This window comes from Ornithorhynchus anatinus, chromosome 6, assembly GCF_004115215.2.
Source record: "Ornithorhynchus anatinus isolate Pmale09 chromosome 6, mOrnAna1.pri.v4, whole genome shotgun sequence".
In the NCBI taxonomy this organism is placed as follows: Eukaryota; Metazoa; Chordata; class Mammalia; order Monotremata; family Ornithorhynchidae; genus Ornithorhynchus; species Ornithorhynchus anatinus.
In genome coordinates, this window is record NC_041733.1 from 45927429 (window position 1) to 45946445 (window position 19017).

Consider the following 19017-nt stretch of genomic DNA (forward strand, 5'->3'; position numbering starts at 1 on the left):
TTCACCAGCTTTCAGTGGGTAGCAAAATACGGCTCTCCCGCCAAAGAGACATGAGAAATATTTAAAAGGCATGAATGTGATGCTCCCCAAACTACCACTGAATCCTGTTCCTGGTTCAGCTGGGTTTGGGAAAGCCCATAGAAGACGAAGAGATCGAGGGGAAAAGGAGGCTGGCGCTGGTTTTTTTCCTCAAGTTTTCCTGTGGCTGCTCAAGGCAAGTCCCCTAGAACAGGATAAATAACTTGACCGTCCCATCTGTTGCGGAGGCCGCCCTGGCCTTCACCCGTTTCCTGGATTTAGAATGGGAAATCCAGGGGGAGGCTCTGCTTTCCAACTCAGTCACCCATTCAACACTTCAGTTTCCAGAGTCATTCGTTCAGTCGGATTTACTGAGCGGTTACGGTGCGCAGAGCACTTCACTAAGCACTTGGAAAGTTCAATTCAGCAATAAAGAGAGACAATCCCTGCCCACACCGCACTTACAGTCTCGATGGGGGAAGAAAGACATCAAAACAAGTACACAGGCATCGATTTAAATAGAATTATAGCTATATACACTTCAAAATAAGTAAACAGGCATCAATATAAATAAATAGGATAACAGATATATATAGATAAATGCTGTGGGGGTGGGGAGAGAAGGGAAAGAGCAAAGGGAGTGAGTCTAGGAGACATGGAAGGGAGGGGGAGCTGAGGAAAAGGGGAGCCTAGTGGCCTCTTGGAGGAGGTGAGGCTTCAGTGGGGCTTTGAAGGGAGGTAAAGTGATTGTTTGGCCGATCTGAGGAGGGAGGGTGTTCCAGGCCAGAGGTCGGTGGCGGGCCAGGCGAGATCGAGGCACAGTGAGAAGGTGAGCGGCACCGGAGGAGCGGAGCGTGTGGGCTGGGATGTAGAAGGAGAGGAGGAAGGTGAGGTAGGAGGGGGCAAGGGGATGGACAGCTCTGAAGCCAAGAGTGAGGAGTTTTTGCTTCATGTCAAGGTTGATAGGGAACCACTGGAGATTTTGGAGGAGGGGGGTGACAGGCCCTGAACGCTTTGTAGAAAGATAATCCGGGCAGCAAAGTACAGACTGAAGTGGGGAGAGACAGGAGACAAGGAGGTGAGAAAGGAGGCTGATGCAGTGACCCAGTCGAGACACGATGAGTGATCGTACTAACGTCGTAGTGGTATGGATGGACAGGAAAGGGAAGATCCTGGCGAAGTTATGAAGGTGAGACCGGCAGGATCTGGTGAGGGATTGACTCTGTAGAGTGAATGAGAGCGCGGAGTCAAGGACGACACCAAGGTCGCGAGAGCGTGAGACGGGAAGGACGGCTGTGCCGTCCGCAGTGACGGGAAAGTTTGGGAGAGGACGGGGTTTGGGAGGGGCTCTGCCCTGGACGTGTTGAGCTTTAGATGGTGGGAAGACAACCAAGTAGAGATGTTCTGCACGCAGGAGGAGATGCGAGCCTCGAGAGAACAGGGGATACAGATTTGGGTGTCATCCGCGTAGATAGTTAAAGCCGTGGGAGCGAAGGAGTTCTCCAGGGGAGTGAGTGTAGACGGAGAACAGAAGGGGACCAAGAACTGAACCTTGAGGGTCACCTAGTATTAGGGGATGGGAGGGGGAGGAGAAGCCCACCAAGGAGACTGAGAATGAACGGCCAGGGAGACAAGAGGAGAACCGGGAGAGGACTGAGTCAGTGAAGCCAAGGTTGGATAACGTATCGAAGAGAAGGGGGTGGCCCGCAGCGTCAAAGGCAGCTGAGAGGCGGAGGAGGATTAGGATAGAGTAGAAGCCGTTGGATTTGGCAAGCAGGAGGTCAAGGGTGAAGGTAAAATTGAAAAGGGGGCCGAGAGGAGGGAGGGATGATTTGGGGGAGTTTAGACCTGATGGTGTTAATTTTCTTAATAAAGTAGATGGCCGGATCGTTGGGGGCGAGGGATGGGGCCGGGTGCGGGGGAACCGGGGGCCCGAGAAGAAGTTATGCCGGAACAACCGATGAGGGTGATGGGCACGGGTGTCAATAAGGGAAGAGAAACAGTTTCGCCGGGCAGCGTTAAGGCAAGAAAGAACAAGCTTGAAGAAGACAAGGTCGGCCTGATGTTTAGATTTCCGTCAGCAGTGCTCAGTGGCTCGAGCGTAAGAACGAAGGAGGCGGACAACGGAGGTGATCCGGGGCTGTGGGTTAGCAGCGCGAGAGCGACGAGGGGATAGGGGAGCGAGTGAGTTGAGTAGAGAGGGTGGTGTTGAGAGCACCCATTTGGTCATCGACAGTGGGCAGAATGGGTGTGGAGGTTGGGTGGGATGGGATGTGCTGAGAGAGACGGATGGGGTCGAGAGAGCGGAGTCTGTGGGGGAATAGTACGGATTTACGGGGAGGAGGAGTGTGGGAGAGGGGGCAAGTGAGAAGGCTGTGGTTAGAGAGCGGGATTTCAGAGTTGGTGAAGGTAGAGATTGTGCAGCGGTTAGAGAGGATGAGAGGGAGTGTGCGTCCAAGTCGGTGGGTGGGGGAGGCGGGGCAGAGCAGGGGGTCGACGGAGATGAGGAGAGGAGGCGGGCGGCGGATGGGTCACCGGGTACATCTACGGGGATGCCCAAGTCTCCGGGGATCAGAGCGGGCATGGAGAAAGAGAGGAGGAACGCGAGAAACGGGTCAAAACGGGTGAAGAAGTTGGAGGTGGGACCTGGGGGGCGGTAGACGACGGCCACAAGAATCTGGAGGAGGAGGAGGTAGCGCCCACCAGAACGGGAGCTTCACTCATCCCTAATCTGCTGAAAGAGGTGGGCAAACCTTTCGATGGCTTCTCAGCCCGCACATCCACGGCAGCCCCGGCGCCCTGAGATGCGCTGAGCACCGGGCAGGGTAAGCCAGCCACTCTTCATCACCAGGGATGAGTCTGGGGCTGGGAGTGGGAGCGAGGAGGGGGAACTAGAGAAGCGGCAGAGCCGAGTGGATAGAGCACGGGCCTGGAAGTCAGGAGGACCTGGTCTCTCATCCCGGCTCTACCACTTCTCTGCCGCGTGACTTTAAGCAAGTCACTTCGCTTTTCCACGCCTCAGTTACCTCATCTGTAAAACGGGATTAAGACCGCGAGCCCCAGACGGGACACGGACTGAACGCGACCTGATTAGATTGTACCTATCTCAGCCTGGGGCATGGTAAGTGCTTCAAAAATACCATTAAAAAAAAGAAAACTAGGAGGGGAGGGAGAAGAACGAAGGGGAGAAGGGAGGGGACCTAGGTAGGGGGAGGGAGGGGAACTAGTAGGGAGAGGGATGAGAGTTGAGAAGGAGGAGGGAGGGGATGGAAGCGCTCACTACCTCGTAGTTCTTGTTGGCCTCCGTTATCTGCCAGTATTCATTTGGTATCCCCATGCGCCGGTAGTCCGCTCTCAGGTCGATGAGTTTCCATCCGCTCTCCCGGCTGTCTTTCGAGGACTTGGGGTTGTACGCGAAGGCATAGAGTTCGTCTGGTTTCACTGAGGAGCCCAGAGAGAAGTGATAACGAGCAGGTGGTGAGAGCGAGTCAGGGGCGGTCGGCACCCGGAGAGAGCGCCCCGGCCCTCTGGATTCATCCGGGGATTCTCCGTGGGGGCAGGCGGGACTGAGGAAGAGGTGTGAGCGCGCAGCGACTCCGTAGCCAAAAGGAAAGACCTCTGACGATCGAGGGCTTCCGCCCGCAGGGGCAAAATTTAGCACTCCGCCCCTCCAGGAAAATTGTTTCCCTCACAGGAAAATCCACTCTCTCAACCTCCTCCCTCCTGGGTGCCTCGCCCGAATTTCTTTTGCTCCTTTAACACGACGGCCAAAGCTTTCTCTCACATTTGGTCTCCTTTCCCCCAGCCTCCCGTCTCCTCCTCTTCACAAGATCCAACGCAACTGGGGAGTCCTGGGGCCAGTTCGCACCCCAGGACCTCATTCCTATCTTTCCCTGCCAACCCATCACCGCAGACAGCACCGCTGTCCTCCTTATTTCACGGGCCCCAAACACTGGCACTGTCTTCAACTCGCCTCTCATTCGACCCACGCATTCAGTCTGCCCCTAAATTCTGTCGGTTATTCCTTCGCAAGATGGCTAAAATCCTCCCTTTCCGCTCCATTCAAACCGCTACACATTAATCCAACCATTCATCATACCCCGCCGTCCCACTGCATCAGTCTCCTCACCGACCTCCCTGCCTCCCCTTTCTCCCCACTCCAAACCGGACTTCACTCTGCTGCCCAGACCACTCTTCTACACTACATCCGGTCCATACCTCCGCACTCCTCTAAATCCTCCGCATCAGCCTCCTGACCAAAGGATTTAAAGCACTCCATCAGCTCACCCCCTCCTACCTTACCTGCCCAGTTTCCTACTACAACCCGGTCCGCACACCTCGCTCCTCTAACGCCAGTCTTCTCGCTGTCCCTTGGTCTCGTCTGTTTCACCGCCAACCCCTCGTCTTCATCCCATCTCTGCCCTGGAACCCCTTCCCCTTCATAACTGACGGACCACCGCTCTCCCTACTTCCAAAGCCTTGTTGAAATCACATCCCCTCCGAGAGCTCTTCCCCAACGAAGCCCTCATTTCCTCTACTCCCTCCCCCTTCTGCAGCGGCCTTGGGTTTGGATCCGCACCCCTTAAGGACTTTACGTTCACACACCTCCAACCCCACGGCACTTGCGTCCCTATCCATAATCTGTTTTAACGTCTGTCTCCCCATCTGGACTATAAGCTCCCAGTGGGCAGGGAACGTGCCTACCAACTCTGTATTATCCCCTCCCAAGCATCAGAGTGCTCTGCCCAAAGTAAAGCACTCGCCTGATGGTTTCCATTCATTCATTCATTCAATCGTATTTCCCCATTCCCCTGTGTCTACCCCAGCGCTTACAACAGTGCTCTGCACATAGTAAGCGCTTAACAAATACCAACATTATTATCATTATTTATTGAATGCTCTCTGTGTGCGGAGCACCGTACTACGCGCTTGGAAACGACAATTCAGCAGTCGAGAGAGACGGTCCCCGCCGAGCCCTGCCCGGGGTCCGACGTGGGGCCTCATCTGTCTTCAGATCAACTACATCCCGTCGACTGATTATAAGTGAACCCCGAGGAGTTACTCTGCCAGAAGAGAATCCGGGGAAGACTCCGCCCAAGCCGACGAAACCGAGAACTGAGCGTACGAACAGGGTGAAGATGTGGTAATGTGCGACCCCGCCCCCGTTTCACCTTCCCCACGTGTCCAGAAATCCTCGCTGAGGCCCGCTGGCCATCCTGACACACCGCGGACACGGGCCGGATCCGGGCGGCCAAGCAGAACGCCGTGAACGGAAGAGGAAACGGCTTCCGTTCCAAATCCACCTTCCTTCCTGAACCTACTGAGAGCTTCCGCGTTCACAGCCCCCACCCACTCCCCCGTGTGCTCTGCCCCGGGGAGGGTCCCATTCGCAACTGCTTCGTGCTTTTTCCCCACCCCCCCGAATCGGAACACCCCCCCCCCCCCCGCCTACCTGGCTGGGAAAGCTTCAGGAGGGAGGTATAAACTGCGTGGCCTTCGCGCTCGGACCCGAAGACGAAGTGAGCCACCCGGAAATTCTTGCAGCGGAGGAGCAGGGGACACCCTGCGGGGGTAAGAGGCAGCTTCTCCACACTGGCAATATGGTGGTGCAAAATCTGCAAAAACAGGAAGGACCGTCGAGAAATCTCACGGCCGCAAGTTTCCTAACGGCCAACTGGATTTCGCCACACTCCCTTAGGATAGTGATTCGTAACTACAGCCAAAACCCAAGCCCGCCCCCGGGGTTGGGAGGCAGGAGACACGGTTTCCGGGCCCAGTTCCACCACCGGCCTACCGTGAGACCTTGGGCAAGTCATATTCCCTCTCTGCGCCTCAGTTTCCTCAACTGCAGAACGCGAGCCCTACGGGGGACGAGGACTGCATCCAATCTCACGGCTTTGGATCTCCCCCAGTGCTTAAAACGTAGTGAGCCCTCAGTAAGGGCTTTAATGACAATAAAGCCAGAATCCGGCTCCTTCCGACCGGAAAAAGCAGACACGGGATTACGTCGGAGTGGGAATGAAGTGGAAAGTATTGAGGAAAGATCTAGATTTCAACAGATTTCGGAGGGAAATGAAGCATCATCGAAGAGGTCACGGCAGCAGGCCTTTGGGTGTGGAATAAACTACAGCCCCAGCTAAATCTCGTCAGAAGAGCCTCTCCTTTCAAAGAAGCAGATTGTCAATTTTGGGCTGAGACTTCCTACCTTAACTCTGAACCTTCAGCTCTGTTTCTGCTGACAACTCGGATGATCTTCCTTAGAGTCTGAATTATTTAAAGGGAAAAAAGAACCCCCCAGATGCTACTGTTCAAAAGTGAAACCCTAATTTTCTGGTTTTCCGGGTGCTGAAAACAACCAACTCTTCCTTCCTTCGGTGGGCACGTTGGGAAAATGGGAGGAACAGAACACAACCCCGGCTAGGTTCGAATCATCGAGATTATGGAACTACCTTAAGTTACTGGAAGGGCACGGGGAATCCGAAAAGCAGCGCAGTCTAGCGGAAAAGAGCCCAGGCTGAGAGTCAAATCTGGGCCCTGGGTTCTAATCCCAGCTCCATCACAAACCTGCTGGGTCACCTTGGGCAAGTCACTTCACTTCTCTGTGCCTCAGTTCCCTTATCTGCTTACAGGGGATTCAAGACCTGTTCTCCCTCCTGTTTAGACTGGGGGCTCCACGTGGGTCCCGATGAGCTTGTATTTATCCCAGTGGTCAGTACAGTGCTGGGCACATACTAAGTGTTTAATAATACCACACTGTTATGATATTAGTCCAACGCAGTCCACGATCCACCACCACTCAGTGATGCCCACCCGCTGGGAGTTCACATCACACGTTGGTTCCTGCCTTTAGGATTTGGTGCCTCGCACCCAGTCCGCGTACCTGCCCCTCCATTCCGCTAGAGAGACCTTCGATGTGGTCTTTTCCGTTGGTCCGCCCCGGCCACCTGAGCAACTAACAACTTCTCACGCTCCTCAAATGGGCATCACCTTTCTCATCTGTCCCTACATGCCTAGAGTTCTCCACCTCCCTCTTTCCCTGACCTTTCTGTTTTAGATCCTCCCCTCCCCTCACTAAATCCAGAAAATGTCACGCCGAGCCTTTAAGCGGGGATCCGGGAGGTACAGTCGGCTTTGATCCTGTCTGGGAAAAGTGATCAGGAGCAACACCGAGTCCTAATGCCTCAAACCTTTCGTTCTGATTGCCCAAAGCAATCAGCGGCGTGGCTCAGTGGAAAGAGCACGGGCTTGGGAGTCAGAGGTCATGAGTTCGAATCCCAGCTCTGCCACTTGTCAGCTGTGTGACTGTGTGACTGTGGGTAAGTCACTTAACTTCTCTGTGCCTCAGTTCCCTCATCTGTAAAACGGGGATGAAGACTGTGAGCCCCACGTGGGACAACCTGATTCCCCTGTGTCTACCCCAGCGCTTAGAACAGTGCTCGGCACATAGTAAGCGCTTAACAAATACCAAAGAAAACCTCAACCGAAAGATTAATCGGGGAACAGATACGGCTATATTACGAGCCCCAAAAGGGACAGGGACCGGGTTGGATTCCCACCTGCGTACTCTCTCCCAGCGCTCGGGATAGTGTTCGGCACACGGTAAACGCTGACTACTGACAATAAATAATGGATGGGTAACAAGGTTTTAAGAGAATACACCGGCACCATATAAAAAGCCCAGGCGTGCACACTCTCCGTTCAGATTTCCATTCTTTTCCTCATAAAACATACCCATGTTTCCTTCCGGACTTCAGCAGACACGTCTACGTAGATGAGGTGCGTTGCGGTCAGGTACAGGGTCCCGTTGGCCGATCTCTTGGCTGCGTAACGATCTAGCAATTTCACGTTCTCCACCTGGGATTGGGAAAACGGAAGGGGAAAAAAAAATTCCCCATTAAGCCCGCCGACTCATTTCTTGTCGTCAGAGAGGGCGAACGGGCAAAGTAGGATATCGGTAACAGTTTCTTCTCCAGACCGTAAGCTCTCTGGCGGACAGGGAACCCGTTCACCAATTCCGTTGTATTGCCCTCTCCCAAACGCTGAGTCCAGTGCTCTGCACACAGTAAATACTCGATAAATACACTGGAACTCTGCCCAAAGGGAGAGACCAGAGGCCTTTAACACCCTGAGAACGTCCCCGCAGGCTCCTGGAGCAGAACGGGGTTCTTTATCAGCGGCTCCTGCGCGCGTTGGGGTACGGAGGGGGATAGGAGGAAGGCAGGCTGAGAAAGCAGCGAAAGGGAATACGGGGCATCGCTCGAGTAACGTCTCCTCGACTCCTGGTCCAGACGGGGCTTAAGACACTGGTCGAGACAACCCAATCCGGGAGTTGCGGTTTCTAAACACCCACTCCGAGGCATGTCTAGCACAGACTGCTGCTGCCGGGGACTCATCAGGATGTTCTGCTCCAATCAGTGCTTTTTTTTAAGCATTTTTTTTAAGAGAAGCAGCGTGGCTCAGTGGAAAGAGCCAGGGCTTTGGAGTCAGAGGTCACGGGTTCGAATCCCGGCTCTGCCACTTGCCAGCTGTGTGACTGTGGGCGAGTCACTTCACTTCTCCGTGCCTCAGTTCCCTCATCTGTCAAATGGGGATTAAGACTGTGAGCCTCACGAGGGACGACCTGATGACCCTGGATCTCCCCCAGCGCTTAGAACAGTGCTCTGCACATAGTAAGCGCTTAACAAGTACCAACATTATTATTTTTTTAAGGTATCTGCTGATCGATCAATCGCATTTGTTGAGCACTCACTAGGCTGTCGGGAGAGTACAATTCAACGGAATTAGCAGACACGTTCCCGGCCCATAATGAGCTCACAGACTGAGCACTTCGTGCCAGGCGTTGTACTAGACTCTAGGGGAGACACGAGTTAATCGGGTTGGACAAAGTCCAGGTGACGATGACGACGGGGGTATCTGGAAAGCGCTTACTCTGTGCCGGGCACTGTTCTAAGCGCTGGGGTGGATAAGTTAAGTGACTTGCTCAAAGTCACCCAGCAGACAGGTGGCAGAGCTGGGATCGGAACCCAAGTCCTTCTGACTCCAAAGACCGGGCTCCATCCACCAGTCGAGGTCACGGGGCAGGTAAGCGGTGGAGCCGGGATTAGCATCCGGTTCCTCGGCCTCCCGGTGCACCCGTCACCGTGGTACCTGTTAAGCACTTCCAGTACGCCCAACGCTGTCCCAATCGCTGGGGAAAATAGATACTCTAAGCAGACTGGACTCGGCCCTCGTCCCAGATGGGGCTCCCGGTCTAAGGGGAAGGGAAAACGGGAAACAGCCCCATTTTACAGATGAGGTAACGGAGGCATGGAGAAGTGAAGTGACCGGCCCAAGGTCATCCGACAGGGAAACAGCCCCATTTTACAGACGAGGAAACGGAGGCACGGAGAAGTCAAGTGACCGGCCCAAGGTCACCCGACAGGGAAACAGCCCCATTTTACAGATGAGGAAACGGAGGCATGGAGAAGTGAAGTGACCGGCTCAAGGTCACCAAACAGGGAAGTGGCAGGGTAGGGATGAGAACCCAGCTCCTCCAACTCCCAGCCCACGCCCTTGCTACTAGGTCACGCTGCTTCTCAGCAAAGCGGCCAAGATTTGGTGAAGCAAACCCCGCACGCCCTCTGAAGACGGACAGACCCCCTCCGCCCCGGCTTTCAAATCAACGGTAGCTTTTTCTTGGGAAACCCAGGTCAAACGATGAAGGGGAGGGAGAGTCCACGTGACACTTTAGACGACCGGACAGCCTCTATACCATTTCGGCTTCGTCTTCAACTAGAGGGGGAGGAAAAAAAAAAAAATCCCACCAGGTGGTGGAACGGCCATACCAATGAAGAAACCCACTTGGGGAGAACGCGCTGAATTTAGCGACGCGCTTCGGGTATTCGTGACCGGGACCGACGTCCCGTTTTGCACCAACAGGGAGCACGGCGGGTCTCGTCGGCGCAAAGGACCACGCCGACAACCATGACAAGGCGCTGCCAACTGCAGGAATCCCGCTGCCAGAGAAGACGTTGATGATCTCTGATCCCTAAAAGTGAGGACTTCTCCTCCTCGTGAAGCAACAAGTGGACGGAGCACAGGCCTGGGAGCCGGGGGACCTGGATTCTAATCCTGACTCTGCCACTTGTCTGCTCTGTGACCTGGGGCCATTCACTTTACTTTTCGGTGCCTCGCTAAGCTCACCGGTAAAATGGGGATTATGACAGCGGGTCCCACTGGGGCACGGACTGTCTGATTAGCTTGCGTCCAGCCCAGAGCTTAGTACGGTGCCCGGCACGTAGTAAGCGCTTAGCAAAAACCGTAAAAAGTCATCATCGATGGTATTTATCGAGCACTTACCGGGTGCAGAGCGGTATATAAAAGACACGGGAGAGCACAATACAACAGGGTCGGTAGGGGAAGCAGCGTGGCTCAGTGGAAAGAGCCCGGGCTTCGGAGTCCGGGGTCATGGGTTCGACTCCCGGCTCTGCCGCTTGGCAGCTGTGTGACTGCGGGCGGGTCACTTCCCTTCTCGGTGCCTCAGTTACCTCACCTGGAAAATGGGGATTAAGACCCCGAGCCTCACGTGGGACAACCCGATGACCCTGTATCTACCCCAGCGCTCAGAAGAGTGCTCGGCACATAGTGAGCGCTTAACAAATACCAACATTGTTATTATTATTAGACACGTTCCTTGCCTACAATAAGCTTACTGTCCAGAGAGGACTCTGGCTTAATAACAATCATAATAATTACGGTACTTGTTAAGCGCATCCTACGTGTCGAGCCCTGTGCCGAGCGCTGGAGTAGAGAGGGTCAAAGGTTGGACCGCATGTGGATCCCAGTCTTGACTGGGGTATTGGTTAAGTGACAAAACCCCGACTAAACCTCACTTTCCCTCATCTCACCCTCCCTTCTGCGTCACTCTGACTTGCTCCCTTTACTCTCCCCACCCGGCCCAGCCCTCCTGAATATATCCGTGATTTTATTTATCGCACTGATGTCTCTTTGTAGTGATGTCTGCTTCCCCCCGCCCGGCTCTAGACTGGGAGCTCGTCGCGAGCGGGGATCGTCGCTATTTAATCGACGCGCCGTACTTTCCCGAGTGCTCGGAACAGGGTTCTGCACACATAGGTGTCGGGATGGCCGAGTGGTCTGAGGCGCCAGACTCGAGTAAACAACTTGCCTTAGTTGGGGCTTCTGGTCTCCGTATGGAGGAGTGGGTTCGAATCCCACTTCCGACACTCCCTTTTTCAGTGGAAAGAGCCCGGGCTTGGGAGTCGGAGGTCACGGGTTCGAATCCCGGCCCCGCCACTTGTCAGCTGTGTGACTCCGGGCAAGTCGCTTCACTTCTCGGAGCCTCAGTTCCCTCATCTGGAAAATGGGGATGAAGACCGGGAGCCCCACGTGGGACAACCTGATCACCTTGTATCCCCCCCCCCGCGCTTAGAACAGTGCTTTGCACATAGGAAGCGCTTAACAAATGCTATCATGGGGAAGCGGCGTGGCTCAATGGAAAGAGCCTGGGCTTGGGAGTCAGAGGTCATGGGTTCGATTCCCGGCTCTGCCGCTTGTCAGCTGTGTGACCGTGGGCGAGTCACTTCACTTCTCTGGGCCTCAGTTACCTCATCTGGAAAATGGGGATTAACTGTGAGCCTCACGTGGGACGACCCGATGACCCTGTATCTACCCCAGCGCTCAGAACAGTGCTCTGCACATAGTAAGCGCTTAACAAATGCCTACATTATTAATACAGAGTGTACCAATTGAATGGATGGCTGAAAGTGCTTTCCCCTTAGTAGTTATGAAGCACTTCCTATATGCCAATCACTTTATTAAGTGCTAGAGAAGATAAGGGATAATCACGGGTCCCTTCCTACTTCCCGTCTCCACCCACCCCCTTGGAGAACTCATTCGCTCCCACGGCTATGCCGACGACACCCAAATCCACATCTCCAGCCCCGATCTCTCCCCGGCTCTCCAGTCTCGCATCACTTCTCTGTGCCCCAGTTCCCTCATCTGTAAAATGGGGATGAAGACCGGGAGCCTCCCGTGGGACAACCCGATGACCCTGGATCTCCCCCGGCGCTTAGAACGGTGCTCCGCACATAGTAAGCGCTTAACAGATACCAACGTTATTATCATCTCCTCCTGCCTTCAAGACATCTCTACTTGGACGTCCTCCCGTCACCTCACACGTAACGTGTCCAAAACAGAACTCCTCATCTTCCCGCCCAGACCCCGTCCTCCCGTTGACTTTCCCATCGCTGTAGACGGCACCACCATCCTTCCTGGCTCACGAGCCCGTAACCTTGGCTTTATCCTTCCCTCCTTTCTGTCACTCAACCCACATACGCGAACCGTCACTACATCCCGTCGGCCCCACCTTTTCATTCATTCGATGGTATTTACTGAGCGCTCACCATGCCCAGGGCACTGAAAGTACAATTCGGCAACAGATGGAGACAATCCCTGCCCGATAACGGGCTCGCAGTCTAAACGTCGCTAAAATCTGCCCTTCTCTCTCCATCCAAACCGCTACAGCGTTACTATAATCACTCGGCCTATCCAGTACAGCGCTCCGCACGCCGTAAGCGCTGAATAAATATGACAGTGAATGAATGATTGTTATTTATTTAGCCCTGGATTACTGAATCAGTCTCCAGACTGACCTCCCACTGCGGGAGCAAATTAGGGATTTGGGTGATTGGGGAGTGACAGGGCATAAGTCAATTCCCTCCGGGCTAAACTCTCTAACCCGAAAGGTCACCTATTCAGGATGCTCCGGAGAATCGGAACGTAAGAGAGGACTGCCTTGCCCCACTGTCTAGGACAGTGAGGATAAAAGTGACCGCAGAGCAAGGAGGCAGGAGTGCTCCTGGCTCCAAACTTCAGAAAACTAGAGGGAGAGGGGTACGGCTCAACTTGGTAGTCCTGCTTGCCGGCCCGCAGAATAAAGCTAAGACCCATTCTTCATTCATTCAATAGTATTTATTGAGCGCTTACTATGTGCAGAGCACTGGACTCAGCGCTTGGAATGGACAAATCGGCAACAGACAGAGACAGTCCCTGCCCATTGACGGGCTTACGGTAAACTCCTGGTGGGCAGGGAATGTTCGTTCATTCAGTAGCATTTATTGAGCGCTTACTATGTGCAGAGCGCTCGGAACGGACGGTTCGGCAACAGACGGGGGCAATCCCTGCCCAGTGACGGGCTCACAGTCTAATCGAATGCGTCTACCCACTCCGTTACACCGTACACTCCCAAGCGCTTAGCACAGAGGTCGGCATCCGGGAAGAGCTCTAAAAGAACGACCGATTGCCGCATCTCCCGCCTGACTCTCTTGGGGCAGCCAGCTTCGACGGTCAGCTCCCAAACGCGGGGAAGGCGAACGGAAGAGGGGATGGGTCCCAGCCCACAGCGCGCAGTCAACTGTGTCGACCCCCTGAAATCCCCACACGACCGGGGTCCGTCTCAGTCCTGAAAAATGACCCAAAAAAGGGCGCTCACCGGGGAAGGGTGCCTGAAAAGGTAGACCGGAGGCCACGAGCCCAGTGACTAGGTCGCCTGGCTGAGCTGCGGCTGCCGTTCGTCAGTCCTGACAGAAACCGCCGGGGCCCGGGGGCAGCGACACCGGCTCCGAGCGGGTGTGTGGTTTCGGCTGACGTAAGGACAGGATGAATGTGACCTGCTTTGCTGTGAGGGGGGATGTGCGTGTGAAGAAAAAACAAAACAGCGAAGTGGAGAGAAGAAAGGATTTCACTTCTCACTCAATCTCGGGCGGTGCATCAAGCAGTCGTATTTACTGAGCGCTCACCACGCCGCAGGGCACCGTACTGAAGGCTTGGGAGAGTAAAATACAATAGAATCAGCAGACACGTTACCTGGCCGTAACAAACCTACAGTCTTGAGAAGTGGTGGACGGAGGGGGCCTGTTGGGGAGGCGGTTAGAACAGCGATCAGGAAGGCTGAGGGCAGCTGAGTGCCAGGAGGTAGGATAACAGAAGACCTGTAAAACTTGGGGGGATTACCAAAAATCTATCCACAGAGCCAGCCCCAACCCCAAATCACCCCACGGGCCATCTTCGGACGCGAGGAGTTACCTCCTGCCGAACGGCCAAGAGGAGATCGATCATTTAAGAGGCGATTCCGGTGGGAACGGGGCCTGGGAGCTCCGCCGCCGAGCCAGTGCTCTAAAGAGAGACCGGAGCGCTTTAAAGAACTCAATCGCCCATCCCAAACTTACCCTCCCGATTTCCAGGCCGCACACTTCGCTCTGCTGCCGGCCCACTCACTGCACCTCGATCCCGTCTATCTCGCCGCCAACTTCGTGCCCGCGCCCTGCCTCCGGCCGGGAACGCCCTCCCTCCTCATATCCAGCAGATGATCGCTCTCCCCGCCTTCAGAGGCTTATTCAAAGGCTTATGGAAGCAGCGTGGCTCAGTGGAAAGAGCCCGGGCTTGGGAGTCAAAGGTCATGGGTTCTAATCCCGGCTCTGCCACTTGTCTGCCGTGTGACCTTGGACAAGTCACTTCACTTCTCTGTGCCTCAGTTCCCTCATCTGTGAAAACGGGGATAAAAAACGTGAGCCCCGCATGGGACAATCTGATTACCCTTTATCTACCCCAGCGCTTAGAACGGTGCTTGGCACATAGTAAGTACTTAAATACCACGAGTATTACTATTCTCCAAGAGGCCTTCCCCAAATAAACCCTCATTTCCTCTTCTCCCACTCCCTTCCGCGTCACCCTTGCACTTTTGATTTGCCCCCCCACCCATTCGCCCCTCCCTCAGCGCCAGAGCGCTTCCGTACGTATCCGTAAATTATTTATATTAACGTCTGCCTCCCCCTCTAGACTGGAAGCTCATTTGGGGCTGGAAATGGTCTACCGACTCTGTTTTTTGTACTCTCCCAATTGCTCAGTGCAGTGCTCCGCACAGTAAGGCCTCAATAACTATAACTGATTGACTGATTGAAGCCCACAACCTCACTTTGACTGTGGCCATCACGATGCCTTGATTTCTGTAAGCCCGTCAACGGGCAGGGATTGTCTCTATCTGTTGCCGATTTGCACATTCCAAGCGCTTAGTACGGTGCTCTGCGCACAGTAAGCGCTCAATAAATACTACTGAATGAATGAAAGAAACAGAACCGGACAGAAACGGCGGACGGCACATCCCCGGTGGGGTTGTCCATCTTCCAAAGCCTGTTCTGCTCATTTTTAAAGAACTCACAAAGCGCTGTGCCCCGACACTCCCCAAACCACCCCCTCAGGAGGGGTTCGGGTTTATTCATTTCCTTCCTTCCTTCGGGGTCAGGTTCCCCCATTTCTCATCTTCAGAGAGACAAGGGGGAGATTATCTGGGGTCCTGAACCAGGGCAAGGAAATAAAGGATAGGAGTGTCCACAAGAAGACGACCGACTCTGGAACTGGGGCTGAGGGGGATCAGAGGAGCTCAGGTTGGGGTGAGGAGAGTTTGGGGGGGGGTCCTAACTTCTGGCCACGGCGGGGACCTCCGGGAGACGATCCTGCCAGGCGAGTGTCTTTATTCGGCGCTTCCCGGACACTGTACTGAGCGCTTGGGAGAGTCCCGGTTGGTGGGTATAATCCCTCCCCGGGCACCTGGTCTGGAGAAGGGACACGAGCTGGTAGAGGGGTGCAGCCACACGGCTCGGCGGAAAGAGCCCGGGTTTCAGAGTCAGAGGTCATGGGTTCGACTCCCGGCTCTGCCACTCGTCAGCTGGGTGACTGGGGGGCGAGTCACTTCACTTCTCTGGGCCTCAGTTCCCTCATCTGTAAAATGGGGATGAAGACTGAGAGCCTCACGTGGGACGACCTGATGACCCTGTATCTCCCCCAGCGCTTAGAACAGTGCTCTGCACATAGCGCTTAATACCAACGTTATTATTTTTAGTCTAGGCTCGCAGTGGACGCTCGGCAACTGACCGGCTGAAGGGCGTGGGCACGGAACGTTCCAGCACAGCGCGCTGCACACAGTCGACGCTCAAGAAGTACTAGAGCTCGATGGGCTTGCGGGGAAGGGGCAGGGGCTCGGAGCGTTCAGCACAGCGCGCTGCACACAGTCGACGCTCATCAAGTACTAGAGCTTGATGGGCTGCGGGGAAGGGGCACCGAGGGGAGGGAGCAGACGGAGGGAAGGGGCACGGAGCACTCAGCACAGGGCTCTGCACCCAATGGGCACTCAGGAAGTAGTAGAGCTTGACGAGCTGAGGAGAGGGGGCACTGAGGGAGTGGACGGAGAAAGGGGGCACGGGACATTTAGCACAGCACAGGACCTCGCACATAGTGGACGCTCAGCTCGGGCTGCGGGGAAGGGATGATGGAGGGGAAAGAAGACAGAGAGACGGAATATTCAGCACAGGGCTCTGCACAGGGTGCATGTCGGCAAGTCCTAGAGCTCGACAGGCTGAGGAGAAGGGGTAACGGAGGGAAAAGAGAATATTCAGCACAGGACTCTGCACAGAGTGGGCGCTCGGCAAGTCCTGGAGTTCGACGGGCTGAGCAGAAGGGGTAACTGAGGGGAAAAAGACAGACAGGCGGAATATTTAGCACAGAGCTCGGCACGGTGTGGCTGCTCGGCAAGTCCTAGAGCTCAAAAGGCTGCGGAGAAGGGGTAATCGAGGGGAAAGAGAATATTTAGCACAGGGCTCTGCACAGAGTGGCTGCTCAGCAAGTCCTAGAGCTCGACGGTCCGAGGAGAAGGGACAACTGAGGGAAAAGAGAATATTTAGTACAGGGCTTTGCACAGAGTGGGCGCTCAGCAGGCTGAGGAGAAGGGATAATGGAGGGAAAAGAGAATATTTAGCACAAGACTCTGCACAGAGTGGGCGCTCAGCAAGTCCTAGGGCTCGACGGGCTGAGGAGAAGGGGTAATCGAGGGGAAAGAGAAGACAGAGAGACGGAACATTTAGCACAGGGCTTTCCACAGAGTGAGCACTCAGCAAGTCCTAGAGCTCAAAAGGCTGTGGAGAAGGGACAACTGAGGGAAAAGAGAATATTTAGCACAGGGCTTTGCACAGAGTGGGCGCTCGGCAAGTCCTAGAGCTCAACAGGCTGAGGAGAAGGGATAAGGGAGGGGAAAGAGAATATTTAGCACAGGACTCTGCACAGAGTGGACGCTCAGCCAGTCCTGGAGTCTGAGGGGTTGAGGAGAAGGGGTGATCGAGGGGAAAGAGACTATTTCGCACAGGGCTCTGCACAGTGTGGCTGCTCAGCAAGTCCTAGGGCTCAACAGGCTGCGGAGACGGGATAACTGAGGGAAAAGAGAATGTTAAGCACAGGGCTTTGCAGAGAGTGGACGCTCAGCCAGTCCTGGAGTTTGAGGGGTTAAGGAGAAGGGGTGATGGAGGGGACAGAGAATATTTAGCACAGGGCTCTGCACAGCGTGGGCGCTCGGCAAGTCGTAGAGCTCGAGGGGCTGAGGAGAAGAAGAGATAAGTGAGGGAAAGGAGAATATTTAGCAGAGGGCTTTGCACAGAGTGGGCGCTCTGCAAGTCCTGGTGATCGAGGGGCTGAGAGGAAGGGATAATCGAGGGGAAAGAGAATATTTAGCACAGGGCTCTGCACAGGGTGGCTGCTCAGCAAGTCTTAGAGCTCAACAGGCTGTGGAGACGAGATAACTGAGGGAAGAGAGACTATGTAGCAGAGGGCTTTGCACAGAGTGGGCGCTCAGCCAGTCCTGGAGCTCGAGGGGCTGAGAGGAAGGGGATAAGCGAGGGGAAAGAGAATATTTAGCAGAGGGCTCTGCACAGGGTGGGCGCTCTGCAAATCCTAGAGCTCGAGGGGCTGAGAAGAAGAGATAAGGGAGGGAAAAGAGAATGTTAAGCACAGGGCTTTGCACCGAGTGGGCGCTCGGCCAGTCCTGGAGCTCGAGGGGCTGAGAGGAAGGGGATAATCGAGGGGAAAGAGAATATCGAGCACAGGACTGTGCACAGAGTGGGAGCGTACCTTGGGGATGGTAATGTGCTCCATGGTGGCGTCTCTCAGCTGCGCCGGGGCTGTAGTTGCCGCCCCCGCCGGCCCGGCCTCCCTCCATGCCCTCCCTGGGCCCAGCCCGCCTCGCTCTCGCGAGATTTCCCCCTCCAACCCTCGCGAGGCGTCCTCCTCCCGAGAGGGAGCCACGTGACCGGCGGCCATCTTTGATCCGGGCGGACGCCGCCGGGGCGTCGTTAAAGCACGCCGCCAGTCCTTCGACCCTGGCGTCTCCCTCCGCGCCGGTCACGTCCCCGTGTCTTCGCCTTGAGGGGCGGAGGGAGAAGGAAAATAAAGTCCCTCTCCAAAGGGCGGGAGGGGTTAGACCGGCCCAATGGGCCCGGCCATGTGCGCATGCGCGCGGGGGTTTGGCGGCTGAAGGGGCCTTAGGCCTCTCTCTAGCCAGTGTCAGGTAGTGATAATAACAACAGTAATTCATTCAGAGCTATTTACTGAGCGATTAGTGGGTGCGCTGTACTGGGAAGCAGCGTGGCTCAGTGGAAAGAGCCCTGACGTGGGAGTCAGAGGTCATGGGTTCGAATCCCGGCCCCGCCACTTGTCAACTGTGTGACTGTGGGCAGGTCACTTCACTGGGCCTCAGTTCCCTCATCGGGAAAATGGGGATTAAGACTGTGAGCCTCGCGTGGGGCAACCTGATGACCCTGTATGTCCCCCCAGCGCTTAGAACGGTGCTCTGCACATAGGAAGCGCTTAGCAGATACCAACGTCATTATTATTACTAAGCGCTTGGAAGATACAGTTCGACAACAGAGACCATCCCGGCCCAACATGGGGCTCACGGTCTAGCAAGGGGACACAGCGAAACAAAACAAGGAGTCAGGCATCGATAATAATAATATCGGTGTTCCTTAATAAGAATAATCGTGTCGGTATTTGTTAAGCGCTCACTATGAGCCCAGCACTGTTCTAAGCGCTGGGGGAGATACAGGGAAATCTGGTCGTCCCACGTGAGGCTCACATTTAATCCCCATTTTACAGATGAGGGAACTGAGGCACAGAGAAGTG

The 19017-nt window shown here is 55.0% G+C and overlaps 1 protein-coding gene and 1 non-coding gene across 2 annotated transcripts in view; one reads left to right on the top strand and one right to left on the bottom strand.

Annotated features, from left to right (window-relative positions):
- MTMR8 (myotubularin related protein 8) overlaps positions 1 to 18081 on the bottom strand; it is a 48654-nt gene extending 30573 nt beyond the window's left edge. Inside the window, exons 1-4 of the mRNA XM_029067271.2 lie at positions 17968 to 18081; positions 7750 to 7872; positions 5471 to 5633; positions 3302 to 3459 (exon numbers count right to left, since the gene is read on the bottom strand). Of these exons, the coding sequence (XP_028923104.1) occupies positions 3302 to 3459; positions 5471 to 5633; positions 7750 to 7872; positions 17968 to 17991 (468 nt within the window). The 5' untranslated portion in view covers positions 17992 to 18081. The remainder of the gene's footprint in view (positions 1 to 3301; positions 3460 to 5470; positions 5634 to 7749; positions 7873 to 17967) is intronic.
- TRNAS-CGA lies at positions 11133 to 11240 on the top strand. The gene is made up of 2 exons: positions 11133 to 11170; positions 11195 to 11240. It is a non-coding gene; the product is annotated as a tRNA-Ser (tRNA).
- Positions 18082 to 19017: the final 936 nt, after the last annotated feature.